The sequence below is a fragment of the Oncorhynchus kisutch genome, linkage group LG7 (genome assembly GCF_002021735.2).
Source record: "Oncorhynchus kisutch isolate 150728-3 linkage group LG7, Okis_V2, whole genome shotgun sequence".
NCBI classification, from domain to species: Eukaryota; Metazoa; Chordata; class Actinopteri; order Salmoniformes; family Salmonidae; genus Oncorhynchus; species Oncorhynchus kisutch.
In genome coordinates, this window is record NC_034180.2 from 13,092,009 (window position 1) to 13,106,284 (window position 14,276).

Here is a 14,276-nt window from a genome sequence, read left to right on the forward strand (position 1 = left end):
CCAGACGTGATGCTTGGCATTCAGGCCAAAGATTTCAATCTTGGTTTCATCAGACCAGAGAATCTTGTTTCTCATGGTCCTAGTCCTTTAGCGGGCTGTCATGTGCCTTTTTACAGAGGAGTGACTTCCGTTGGGCCACTCGACCATAAAGGCTTGATTGTTGGAGTGCTGCAGAGATGGTTGTCCTTCTGGAAGGTTCTCCCATCTCCACAGAGGAACTCTGACCAAGGTCACCTCCCTCGACACAATCCTGTTTCGGACCTCTACGGACAATTCTTTCGACCTCATGGCTTGTTTTTTTTCTCTGACATGCACTGTCAACTCTGGGACCTTTAAATAGACAGATGTGTGCCTTTCCAAATCATGTCCAGTTAATTGAATTTAACACAGGTGGTCTCCATTCAAGTTGTAGAAGCATCTCAAGGATGATCAATGGAAACTGGATGCACCTGAGCTCAATTTTGAGTCTCATAGCAAAAGGTCTGAATACTTGTGTAAATAAGGTACTTGAGTGTTTTATTTAATACATTTGAAAACATTTCTAAAAACCTGTTTTTGCTTCGTCATTATGGTGTATTGTGTGTAAATTGATGAGAAAGAAAATAGTTGTATGTGTACACTTCTGACCCACTGGGAATGTGATGAAAGAAATAAAAGCTTAAATAAATAATTCTCTCTACTATTATTCTGACATTTCACATTCTTAAAATAAAGTGGTGACCCTAAATGACCTAAGACAGGGAATTTTTACTTGGATTAAATGTCAGGAATTGTGAAACTGAGTTTAAATGTATTTGGCTAAGGTGTATGTAAACTTCCGACTTCCAACTTTTTTTTTTATCACCAGTTTTTTGGGGGTGCGGGGGATAATCAAAAGTGGGGCGCAGCCCTAATTCCCTAACGGGCAAGCTGCCACACACTGGGTCTACATTCAAATCAAATTGTATTTGTCACATGCATCGAATACAGGTGTACAGGTGTAGACCTTACCATGAAAGGCTTATGGTCTTGTATATGGTCCTGGATGTCAGGAAGCTTGGCCCCAGTGATGTACTGGGCCATACGCACTACCCTCTGTAGCGTCTTATGGTCAGATGGCGAGCAGTTGCCATACCAGAAGGTGATGCAACTGGTCTGAATGCTCTCGATGGTGCAGCTATAGAACCTTTTGAGGATCTGGGGACCCATGCCAAATCTTTTCAGTCTCTTGACCTCTACACAGCTGCCTTGGTGTGTTTGGGCCATGAAAGTTAGTTGGTGATGTGGACACCAAGGAACTTGAAACTCTCGACCCGCTCCACTACAGCCCCATCGATGTTAATGGGGGCCTGTTCGGCCCTCCTTTTCCTATAGTTCACCATCAGCTCCTAACATGGTTATAGGCCTCCAGTACAAAAACACCACTAGCCAAATGATCAGTTGCTCAGTGTTCAGTTGAATTAAAGGGCAACTGCACCCTCCAAAAAATAGGTTTTATAGATTTCACAAAATTTCACAGACATCCAAAAATGGTCTCCTGATATGGTTTAAGCATTGTTGTGGACTTAGAACATCCAATTTTTGTTATATAAAAAAAAAAAAAAAAGTCAGATTTTGAGAGTGAAAACATAGAAAAAAACTACAGTGCCTTTAAAAAGTATTCACACTCCTTGACCATTTACACATTTTTCTGTGTTACAGCTTGAATTTAAAATGGATTCAATTGAGATTTTGTTTCACAGGCCTATGCACAATACCCCATAATGTCAAAGTGAAATTATGTTTTTAGAAATTTGTACAAATGAATACAAAATTAAAAGCTGAAATACCTAAATAAGTTCAGGACAAAAAAATTGCTGAACAAGTCACAAAATTATCTGTAAGGTCCCTCTGTCGAGCAGTGAATTTCAAACACAGATTCAACTGCAAAGACCAGGGAGGTTTTCCAATGCCTTGCAAAGAGATCACCCATCATGGTAGATGGGTATTTTTTTTTTTTTAAAGACACTGAATATCCCTTTGAAGAGGTTGGTGATGTCTGAACGGGATGTTGTTCTGTCTCTTTGGCCTTTCCAGTGGGAGTGTTGTGGAGCCTTTGGGGCAGATGACTGGAACTTGAACATCTACTTCAACTGCACAGATTCCAACCCAAGTCGCGAGAAGTGCGGAGTGCCCTTTTCATGCTGCACCAAAGACCCGGCAGTACGTGTTCTCTCACCACTCTCACTTCACTGAACTATACCCAGTATCCTCTGAAGTACAGACCGCTTTTATTGGAGTTGATCAGTCAGTACATCACTAGTGCAATTGCAAAAACTAATTTGGAGGAGTTATCAAAATGCTCCATTCTAATGTCCAGCCACCAGCGTATTGCATTAGTCCATACCAATACACTTGAAATAGTAAAGTGGCCTGCGAACACATTTAGCAGAGTCTGTAGCTTAAAGCTCAATAACTTCCTAGTTGTTTCTCTGTGACTAGTCAGAAGCCATGTCGTAATCTCTCTCTGTCAAAAGCACTGGCTAGATGGCAGTGTTCCTATTTTAGCTCAAATCCCTTTTTTAAGGGGCTAACGTTTCACAGTTGCTAACTTCACATCACCATAAATCACAAGACACACAAGGAGGGACACAACTAGCCTGTGCCGCAGAGAATTCACTCATACTACAGCCAAACGGCATACAAATAGGCTACATAACCCTAGCTGAGCCTTATTTGAAGATGTTTATGATGAAATCAATTTTTTTTTAGCATGCAACAAGACCAAATGGCATGTAGCTTCAAATTACATTTCTTTGCCTACATGCACATACAAAATATAAGTCCTTGACATTGACATTATCCATGATATTTGAAAAATAACTAATGGTTTGGCTCACTATACATGTCAATATACATATGCCTATATCAAGCTCATTAATAACCCCAGTTTTAAACCATCCTCTCACTTAGCAGGCCCTACATCCATTTCTATCTACTGTTTGCAAACTTGTCGCAGGTTTGGTATTGAGTCAATTAGGCGAATGCTATGAATATACCGTTTATAAATATCCTCTCTTTTGTATTGTAGGAGGATGTCATTAACACCCAGTGTGGCTACGACATTCGAGCTAAAGCGGTGAGTTGAATCGTTCTTATTACAGAAAATGTTATTTAAGATTCCTGGAAATATTGTGAAGTACTTTGTCAAAGAGTCTGCACCAATATTCTAGTTTGAAAGTTGCTGTTATTAGTGTTGAGCCGACACACCGAGGCCAGTGCAATGCCTTAGTATTAAAGGGGAAAACGTTCTTCAGAGACCTGCTGTCTTGACTCTTAGATCAAAAGGAATAATATTACATGTGTTCATTTCTAAATGAACTTATTTAAACTCACAGACAATTAGTAAACTGTTCCTTCTCTCTTAATGTGACCTGACCTCGACACCCTTCCTCACTAATCCACAGCTATCCACCCTTATCAGTGCCTGCGAACATATGATCGTCTTCCCTGCACTCAGTCCAAGCTTAATTGCCTCTACCATATACATTCCTCCTACAGATAACCATTAACTTCTAGTGTAGACCCTCTAGACCATAGCACTTAATATTTCAATTGGATACCTGATAATTAACACTATTCCAAGTTTAGGAGTCAGGATCCATCACGTGGGAAGGAAGGACTTTATACTAGAATAGCACTCCTACTCTGAGACACTTGATACAAACAGACGCAGAATCCATCATTATGGCAGTCTGTTCACTTGGAAGCAAGCTTCCAGAGTTTTTTCCACAGCATGGGGATGGGTTGTTTCATCAAAAGGAAGTCCTCAAAATAAAACAGTGGAATTGTAAGAATCGTGGAAAACTGTTCTGACAAGGTACAAATCTGTCGCTCTATCTCTGAACAAGGCAGTTAACCCACTGTTCCCTGGTAGGCTGTCATTGTAAATAAGAATTTGTCCTTAACTGACTTTCCTAGTTAAATTAAGGTTCAATTTTTAAAAAATGCCATTGGCAGGTTGGTTGAGCTAGATGAGGTCATTCTTACTGCACCCCACCCATGTCTAAGTCACAACACTGGTCTCACAGTGCATCGCCACTCTCCCGGCCCCCATTTGACAACAGCTGGTTCCCTCAGTACTATGGGTTGCCTGGAATTACTCATGATGGAGAAATGTGCTTTTGGCCAAGTACCATGGGATAGGGTAATGTAAGGAAGGGGTGTATTTATTTTCCAAGCATTACCCTCAAACTGAGAAAAGCATAATGTAGAAGCTGTTTTGACAAGATTCAGTTCAGGGAAATTAGAGGTATTTCAACAAAAGGACACAGGGAACTACAGGATGTTAATGGAATGGCCATTTGGTGAGAGAGTGAGCTCCAAAAGTATTGGGACAGTGACAAATGTTTTGTTGTTTTGTCTCTCTACTCCAGCACTTTGGATTTGAAATGATACAAAGAAAAGTAGGTTAAAGTGCATACTGTCAGCTTTAATTTGAGGATATTTTCATTCATATCGGAGGAACTGTTGACAAATTACAGCATTTTTTGTACATAGTCCCCCCATTTTAGGGGGACCAAGAGTATTGTGACTAGGGCTGTAATTAGGCTTCTCCAAGCTCGGATGCTGTTGATGGTCATCAGTAGCCTACCAAACTTGCAAACTACCTGGTACTCAGCACTATATTGTCCCTCTAATCACTCTGACATCAATGCAAATATGATCGAAAATCTAATCAAACACTTCATGAGATCGCAACATTTCTATAGGTTATGCAATTAATTGCAGCTGGTCTTTCATATTGATTTATTCAAAAACACAACTGAAAACTGGAACAAAATAATAAATGTGAATCAACGAAACCGAAACAGTTCTGTAAGGTGACAACACACACTAGGCAGAAAATAAACACCCACAAAACCCAGGTGGAAAAAAAGGCTACCTAAGTATGATTCTCAATCAGAGACAACTAACGACACCTGCCTCTGATTGAGAACCATACTAGGCCGAACACAAAAACCAACATAGAAAAAACATAGACTGCCCACCCCAACTCACGCCCTGACCATACTAAAACAAAGACAAAAACAAAGGAACTGAGGTCAGAACGTGACAACAACAGGATGGCATGAAGATTAACCACAGGAATAGCGTCCTCCATTCGCTACAAATCAAATTTATATAGCCCTTCTTACATCAGCTGATATCTCAGTGCTGTACAGAAACCCAGCCTAAAACCCCAAACAGCAAGCAATGCAGGTGTAGATGCACGGTGGCTAGGAAAAACTCCCTAGAAAGGCCAAAACCTAGGAAGGAACCTAGAGGAGCCAGGCTATGAGGGGTGGCCAATCCAGACAGGAAGACCATGTCAGTGACTCAACCCACTCAAGTGACGCAGCCCTCCTAGGGACGGCATGGAAGAGCACCAGTAGGCCAGTGACTCAGCCCCTGGGGGTTAGAGGCAGAGAATCCCAGTGGAGAGAGGGGAACCGGCCAGGCAGGGTGGTTCGTTGCTCCAGTGCCTTTCCGTTCACCTTCACACTCCTGGGCCATACTACACTCAATCATAGGACCTACTGAAGAGATGAGTCTTCAATAAAGACTTAAAGGTTGAGACCGAGGCTGCATCTCTCACATGGGTAGGCAGACCATTCCATAAAAATGGAGCTCTTTTGGAGAAAGCCCTGCTCCAGCTGTTTGCTTAGAAATTCTAAGGACAATTAGGAGGCCTGCGTCTTGTGACCATAGCATACGTGTAGGTATGTACGGCAGGACCAAATCGGAAAGATGGGTAGGAGCAAGCCCATGTAATGCTTTGTAGGTTAGCAGTCAAACCTTGAAATCAGTCCTTGCCTTAACAGGAAGCCAGTGTAGGGAGGCTAGCACTGGAGTAATATGATCAAATTCTTTGGACGTATTTAGCACTAACTGAAGTTTATTTAGTGCTTTATCCAGATGGCCGGAAAGTAGAGCCATTGCAGTAGTCTAACCTAGAAATGACAAAAGCATGGATTAATTTTTCTGCAAGATTTTTGCAAAGTTACGTAGATGGAAAAAGCTGTCCTTGAAACAGTCTTGATATGTTCGTCAAAAGAGAGATCAAGGTCCAGAGTAACGCCGAGATCCTTCACAGTTGTATTTGAGACGACTGTACAACCATCGAGATTAATTGTCAGATTCAACAGAAGATCTCTTTGTTTCTTGGGACCTAGAACAAGCATCTCTGTTTTGTCTGAGTTTAAAAGTAGAAAGTTTGCAGCCATCCACTTCCTTATGTCTGAAACACAGGCTGTCAGTGAGGGCAATTTTGGGGCTTCACCATGTTTCATAGAAATGTACAGCTGTGTCATCCGCATAGCAGTGAAAGTTAACATGATGTTTCCGAATGATATCACCATGAGGTAAAATATATAGTGAAAACAATAGTGGTCCTAAAACGGAACCTTGAGGAACACCGAAATTTACAGTTGATTTGTCAGAGGACAAACCATCCACAGAGACCAACTGATATCTTTCCGACAGATAAGATCCTGACAGGCCAGAACTTGTCCGTGTAGACCAATTTGGGTTTCCAATCTCTCCAAAAGAATGTGGTGATCGATGGTATCAAAAGCAGCACTAAGGTCTAGGAGCACGAGGACAGATGCAGAGCCTCAGTCTGACGCCATTAAAAGGTAATTTACCACCTTCACAAGTGCAGTCTCAGTGCTATGATGGGGTCTAAAACCAGACTGAAGCATTTTGTATACATTGTTTTTTATATTTTCTGGGTCAAGGTTTGGCTTTTTCAAGAGAGGCTTTATTACTGCCACTTTTAGTGAGTTTGGTACACAGCCGGTGGATAGAAAGCCCTTTATTATGTTCAACATAGGAGGGCCAAGCACAGGAAGCAGCTCTTTCAGTAGTTTAGTTGGAATAGGGTCCAGTAAGCAGCTTGAAGTTTTAGAGGCCATGATTATTTTCATCATTGTGTCACGAGATATAGTACTCAAACACTTGAGTGTCTCCCTTGATCCTCGGTCCTGGCAGAGTTGTGCAGACTCAGGACAACTGAGCTTTGGAGGAATACTCAGATTTAAAGAGGAGTCCGTAATTTGCTTTCTAATGATCGTGATCTTTTTCTCAAACAAGTTCATGAATTTATTACTGCTGAAGTGAAAGCCATCCTCTCTTGGGGAATACTGCTTTTTAGTTAGCTTTGCAACAGTATCAAAAATACATTTTAGATTGATCTTATTTTCCTCAATTAAGTTGGAAAAATGATATGATTGAGCAGCAGTGAGGGCTCTTCAATACTGCACGGTACTGTCTATTTAAGTGCATAGATTACATATTTTTGCCCCTGCTTCGAGACATGATAATTGTCCATTCTAAATAAATAAAATTCACACATATACTAAATAATATATGTAAAAACAAGATTAAAACAAGAATAGTCTGATGGTTGACCATATTAGCCTGTGAATTATATATTTGCTGCCGGAAAATTCGAGACATAATCAAGGGCTTGTCAAATTGTGAATGAGAGACTGATGAAGTGTGTACAGCCTGCACAAAAAAACTAAGCAGAGCTCATGCCTTTCGTGCACCATAAAAATACACATTTATAATAAAAGCATTACATGCATAATCGCATTTGCAGTCACTTTTGATAATGGTGTTTTCCCGCTCATGGAACATTTGTGCTTATAGCCTACTGCATTGTGCACATTGCAGAGCTTTGAATGTGAAGAAATATTCTAATAGTTTATCAACATTTGAAGCTAAATGTTCTGATCTGTTGCTTCAGCATCATTACTTAAAGTTTTTTTGATGCTAGTGGTTATATTAATTTGGGATCTATCGCATCCTACAACTGTCCCAGACGATGTTTGGAATATTTATTTCTCGCACAGAATAGGTCAACTTTTGTTCTATGGGGGATAGTAGATTGACATAGGCTAGTGCTTTTGCTGTTCGTTCGGCCTACTTCTCTTGTTGACTGAAAAAATTTGAATGTGGACAGTTCTTCCAGTGTCTTCAATTTGCGCCTCGGAATCAGATAAGGACAGTTGCGTCCCCGACGTGTCTGTCTTCACTTGTAGCCATGTGAGTGAGCGGTGCTTCCTAAAGTTGATTCAGCTGCGGGATCGGGGCACCACCAGTACAGAGCTTGCTCAGGAATGGCAGCAGGCAGGTGTGAGTGCATCTGCACTCACAGTGAGGCGAAGACTTTTGGAGGATGGCCTGGTGTCAAGAAGAGCAGCAAAGAAGCCACTTCTCTCCAGGAAAAACATCAGGGACAGACTGATATTCTGCAAAAGGTACAGGGATTGGACTGCTGAGGACTGGGGTAAAGTCATTTTCTCTGATGAATCCCCTTTCCGATTGTTTGGGGCAAAATTGTTTCCGGAAAAAAGCTTGTCCAGAGAAGACAAGGTGAGCGCTACCATCAGTCCTGTGTAAATGCCAACAGTAAAGCATCCTGAGACCATTCATGTGTGGGGTTGTCACACTAATTTTCAATCCCAATGATAATAACTAAGAATCAATAGCTTTGACCAGTCCCTGAGGTTTGTAAGACCATGGGTTTAATAATAATAATTAGGCAAAGACTCAGCTTATGCAAAAGGTTAGTACAGTTTCACGAGAACGTTCTGAGACATTCACGAGACATCCATTTTATACCTTGCTCCTTACTTACGCACATACTTTCACACAAACAGTAGATATCCTACGCACATACATACACACGAACAGTAGGTGAGTTGTGTCCTTCTCCAGAGTTCTCACCACTGTGTATCACTACCCAGCCAACAGTTCCATTCCTCCAAGATTAGAGGAACCTTGAGAAGGACTCCCTGTCCTATCATACATTTCTCAGAGTTCTAGCCAGGTCTGGTCAAACACAGTTGAATTGTTCTCGGTATTTTCTTAGGCACACACTGTCTTCTAAATGGTAAGTCTTAACTTGTCCTATGCACACACAATCATAACAATTCTAGTCTTATGATTCCATTACATTTCAGTCCATTATACAGTGATAGTGTAGAATACTTTGTCATTACCTTAACATTACCTTTAACATATAAATAATTGTCATTATCTTACCATTACCTTAAACATATAAATCATATGAATTTCTCTTATATCAGGTTGCTTAGCCAAGGGAGTGGGCTCACTCACAATTTTGCCTAAGAACACAGCCATGAATAAAGAATGGAACCAACGCATCCTCCGAGAGCAACTTCTCCCAACCATCCAGGAACAGTTTGGTGACGAACAATGCCTTTTCCAGCATGATGGAGCACCTTGCCATAAGGCAAAAGTGGCTCGGGGAACAAAACATCAATATTTTGGGTCCATGGCCAGGAAACTCCCCAGACCTTAATCCCATTGAGAACTTGTGGTCAATCCTCAAGAGGCGGGTTGTCACAATTGTCGTAGTGAGGAGACCAAAGCGCAGCGTGGTGTGAATACATACTTTTAATGTTAGATGAATGAACACGAAGAACACTAAACAAACAAACAAAATAATAATAATAATAGGACCGTGACCGCTATCAATACTGTATGCAAACATGCAACATCACATAGTCAATAACCAGGCTACCTAAATATGGTTCCCAATCAGAGACAACGACAAACACCTGCCACTGATTGAGAACCATATCAGGGCAAAACACATAGAAACAGACTAGCTAGACATGCAACATAGAATGCCCACTCATATCACACCCTGATCAAACAAAACAACGCAAATAATGGTCAGAGTGTGACACGGGTGGACAAACAAAAACCCACAAATTCTGACAAACTCCAAGCATTGATTATGCAAGAATGGGCTGCCATCAGTCAGGGTGTGGCCCAGAAGTTAATTGACAGCATGCCTTGGTGGATTGCAGAAGTCTTGAAAAAGATGGGTCAACACTACAAATATTGACTCTTTGCATCATCTTCATGTAATTGTCAATAAATACCTTTGACACTTCAGTATTCCATAGTAACGTTTGACAAAAATATATATAGACACTGAAGCAGCAAACTTTGTGGAAATGAATATTTGTGTCATTCTCAAAACTTGGCCACGACTGTACAGCCTGTGCAAAAAACAAAGCAGAGCTCATGCCTTTCAAATCATCATTGGAGTCGCATCATGCAGCCTTAGAATGCATTAAAAATCAAAACATATAGCTCAACGTTTGTATCACAACTAAAGTTACATTAGTAACTCTAAATGAAGCATTAATACCAACGGGACATTAAAAACTGTAATATCTTACGCTTCATGGAGTCGTGGCTGAACGACGACATTATCAACATACAGCATACATACCTGTTTCTTTGTTAACCTATCAACACAGAATAGCCACATGTGCTCACTCCCTCAAATGTGGATGATACCATGATGACGGATAATCCCGAATGAATCTTAAATAATGATGAGTGAGAAGGTCAGACACATTTTTCATCAAACTTTTTCACTCTTCATTATTCATGATTCAGAACAACAAAAAATGTGTCACTGTCCTAATACCTTTGGAGCTCACTGTATATGGCATGCAGGTCAGGGTGAAGTTGCTGCTACACGCTGATCTTTGGTCTGTTTTGCGTTCAGGATTGGGGGAGGGGAAGCTGATCCTAGATCTATACCTAGGAGAAACTTCACCCCCTAGTGCCCCGCGAAAACACTTGAGGTGACTCATAAGGTGGCTAACAAAAGCTGACCTTTAACATCTAGGCTACTGAAGCGTGATTAACCTGATGTACAGTTCACATAATAATATAATGATACTAGAAAGTAGCTGTGCCATTTAGCAGACCCAGTTATCCAAAGCGACTTCTAGTATAGTAACTGTTTTTTATATATATGTAACCCCAGCAGGAATCTAACCCATGACCGTGGTGGTGGTAGCACCATTCAATTCAAGGGGCTTTATTGGCATGGGAAACATGTGTTAACATTGCCAAAGCTAGTGAGGTATATAATATATAAAGTGAATTTATAAAGTGAAATAAACAATACAAATGAACAGTAAACATTACACATACAGAAGTTTCAAAACAATAAAGACAATCCAAATGTCATATTATATATATATATACAGTGTTTTAACAATGTACAAATGGTTAAAAGACACAAGATAAAATAAATAAGCATAAATATGGGTTGTATTTACAATGGTGTTTGTTCTTCACTGGTTTCCCTTTTCTCGTGGCAACAGGTCACAAATCTTGCTGCTGTGATGGCACACTGTGGAATTTCACCCAGTAGATATGGGAGTTTATCAAAATTTGATTTGTTTTCGAATTCTTTGTGGATCTGTGTAATCTGAGAGAAATATGTCTCTCTAATATGGTCATGTTAGGAAGTGCAGCTCAGTTTCCACCTCATTTTGTGAGGCCTGTCTTCTCTTGAAAGCCATGTCTGCCTACGGTGGCCTTTCTCAATAGCAAGGCTATGCTCACTGAGTCTGTACATAGACAAAGCTTTCCTTAATTTTGGGTCAGTCACAGTGGTCAGGTATTCTGCCAATGTGTACTCTCTGTTTAGGGCCAAATAGCATCCTAGTTTGCTCAGTTTTTTTGTTAATTCTTTCCAATGTGTCAAGTCATTATCTTTTTGTTTTCTCATGATTTGGTTGGGTCTAATTGTGCTGCTGCCATTCCCTAACCAACTGAGCTACACTTGATGACAGAGTAAACACCAATTCAATTATAGACTGTAAGAGAAAAGTGTTAGCATTAAAGGTCATTGTTTTGTGTTGTCTCTGCTGTGTTAGGTCTCGGAGCAGAGGACCTTTATCTACATCAAAGGCTGTGTGCCTCAGTTTGAGAAGTGGCTTCAAGACAACCTGACAGTGGTGGCGGGGATCTTCATAGGAATCGCTTTACTACAGGTTGGGAACACATGTCTGATGCATAAGCCCCAAATACTCCGGCGTATGAACCCTGGTTTTACCTGGGTCTCCTTTCATTGCATTTGGGTCTTAAAGCTACAGCCTGGGATTTGGGAAGCTGTTCAATGGTCATTTCAATTCTTGATATTTGACGCATTGATATAATTTAATGTGTAAATGCCTCATGAGTTTAGCACAACTGTCTGTCTTCGCCATAATCCAAAATATAAGGGACGGAATTCAATCCGAAACTGCGTTATGGGGCACGTGACATATTAAGATAATTTCCAATTGAGACGACATCTGCCATGTTTACTTTGAATGCGATCTCCATGTATGTGGTAACATTGGCTTTAAAAGGCACATTATCGACAGCGAAAAAGGGTTCTACATGGGATAAATCGACCCCAAGGTTGAATCCCCTCCAAGGTTTCATTATTCCATTGTTTACAAACAAGAATAATGTGAACAAACGACATAGAGTTGAAGTTGGAAGTTTACATACACCTTAGACAAATACATTTTAACTCAGTTTTTCACAATTCCTGACATTTAATCCTTGTAGAAATTCCCTGTCTTAGGTCAGTTAGGATCACCACTTTATTTTAAGAATGTGAAATGTCTGAATAATAGTAGAGTGATTTAGTTCAGCTTTTATTTATTTCGTCACATTCCCAGTGGGTCAGAGGTTTACATACACTCAATTAGTATTTGGTAGCATTGCCTTTAAATTGTTTAACTTGGGTCAAACGTTTCAGGTAGCCTTCCACAAGCCTCCCACAATAATTTGTGTGAATTTTGGCCCATTCCTCCTGACAGAGCTGGTGTAACTGAGTCAGGTTTGTAGGCCTCCTTGCTCGCACACTCCTTTTCAGTTCTGCCCACAAATGTTCTATAGGATTGAGGTCAGGGCTTTGTGATGGCCACTCCAATACCTTGACTTTGTTGTCCTTAAGCCATTTTGCCTCAATTTTGGAAGTATGCTTGGGGTCGTTGTCCATTTGGAAGACCCATTTGCGACCAAGCTTTATCTTCCTGACTGATGTCTTAAAATGTTGCTTCAATATATCCACATAATTTTCCTTTCTCACGATGCCATCTGTTTTGTGAAGTGCACCAGTCCCTCCTGCAGCAAAGCACCCCCACAACATGATACTGCCACCCCCGTGCTTCACAGTTGGGATGGTGATCTTCGCCTTGCAAGCATCCCCCTTTTTCCTCCAAACATATCGATGGTCATTATGGCCAAACAGTTCTATTTTTGTTTCATTAGACCAGGACATCAGATCAGGACATTTCTCCAAAAAGTAGGATCTTTGTCCCCATGTGCAGTTGCAAACCATAGTCTGGCTTTTTTATGGCAGTTTTGGAGCAGTGGATTCTTCCCTTCTGAGCGGCCTTTCAGGTTATGTCGATATAGGACTCGTTTTACTATGGATATAGATACTTTTGTACCGGTTTCCTCCAGCATCTTCAAAAGGCTCTTTGCTGTTGTTCTTGGATTGGTGAGAAAAGTGCAAATCAAAGTACGTTCATCTCTAGGAGACAGAACGCGTCTCCTTCCTGAGAAGTGTGGCGGCTGCGTTGTCCCATGGTGCTTATACTTGTGTTCTATTGTTTGTACAGATGAACGTGGTACCTTCAGATGTTTGGAAATTGCTACCAAGGATGAACCAGACTTGTGGAGTTCTACAACATTTTTTCTGAGGTCTTGACTGATTTATTTCGATTTTTCCGATGATGTCATACAAAGAGGCACTGAGTTTGAAGTTAGGCCTTGAAATACATCCACAGATAAACCTCCAATTGACTCAAATGATGTCAATTAGCCTATTAGAAGCTTCTAAAGCCATTACATAATTTTCTGGAATTTTCCAAGCTGTTTAAAGGCACAGTCAACTTTGTGTATTTAAACTGGAATTGTGATATAGTGAAATAATCTGTCTGTAAACAATTGTTGGAAAAATGACTCGTGTCATGCACAAAGTAGATGTCCTAACCGACTTGACAAAACTATAGTTTGTTCACGAGAAATTTGTGGAGTGGTTGAAAAAACGAGTTTTAATGACTCCAACATAAGTGTATGTAAACTTCCGACTTGAATTGTTTTTGGTTGAAACTATCATGTAGATGTCAAACCTTGCATTTAGAGTCCTGTCTATGAATTTGAGAGGGGTTATATTTCCCGAGCCCCATCCCTCAGATGTATAACCAAACAAATAGCGGGCACTCCCCTTTGTTGTTTTTTTCTAATCCCAGAATGTAGCTTTAAGGGGCTGTACTTTTCTTCTGACTTGTCGTCAGAATGGAATGTACTTGAAATAGCCAGGTTTTCTTTATTATTTGAGAGTGGTGTCAATGCTCAATTTCTTAAGATGTCTTGAAACATTGTTTATCTGCTTTTTGTGTTCATAGCTGGCTATGCTGGTGAATGTG

The 14,276-nt window shown here is 40.6% G+C and overlaps 1 protein-coding gene across 2 annotated transcripts in view; it reads left to right on the top strand.

Moving 5' to 3' along the window:
* The window catches only part of LOC109894202 (tetraspanin-5-like), a 40,978-nt gene that overhangs the window by 17,345 nt on the left and 9,357 nt on the right, over positions 1–14,276 (top strand). For both annotated transcript variants that reach the window (XM_031828502.1, XM_031828503.1), the window contains exons 5-7: positions 2,056–2,181; positions 3,050–3,097; positions 11,724–11,840. In XM_031828502.1, the coding sequence (XP_031684362.1) occupies positions 2,056–2,181; positions 3,050–3,097; positions 11,724–11,840 (291 nt within the window). The remainder of the gene's footprint in view (positions 1–2,055; positions 2,182–3,049; positions 3,098–11,723; positions 11,841–14,276) is intronic.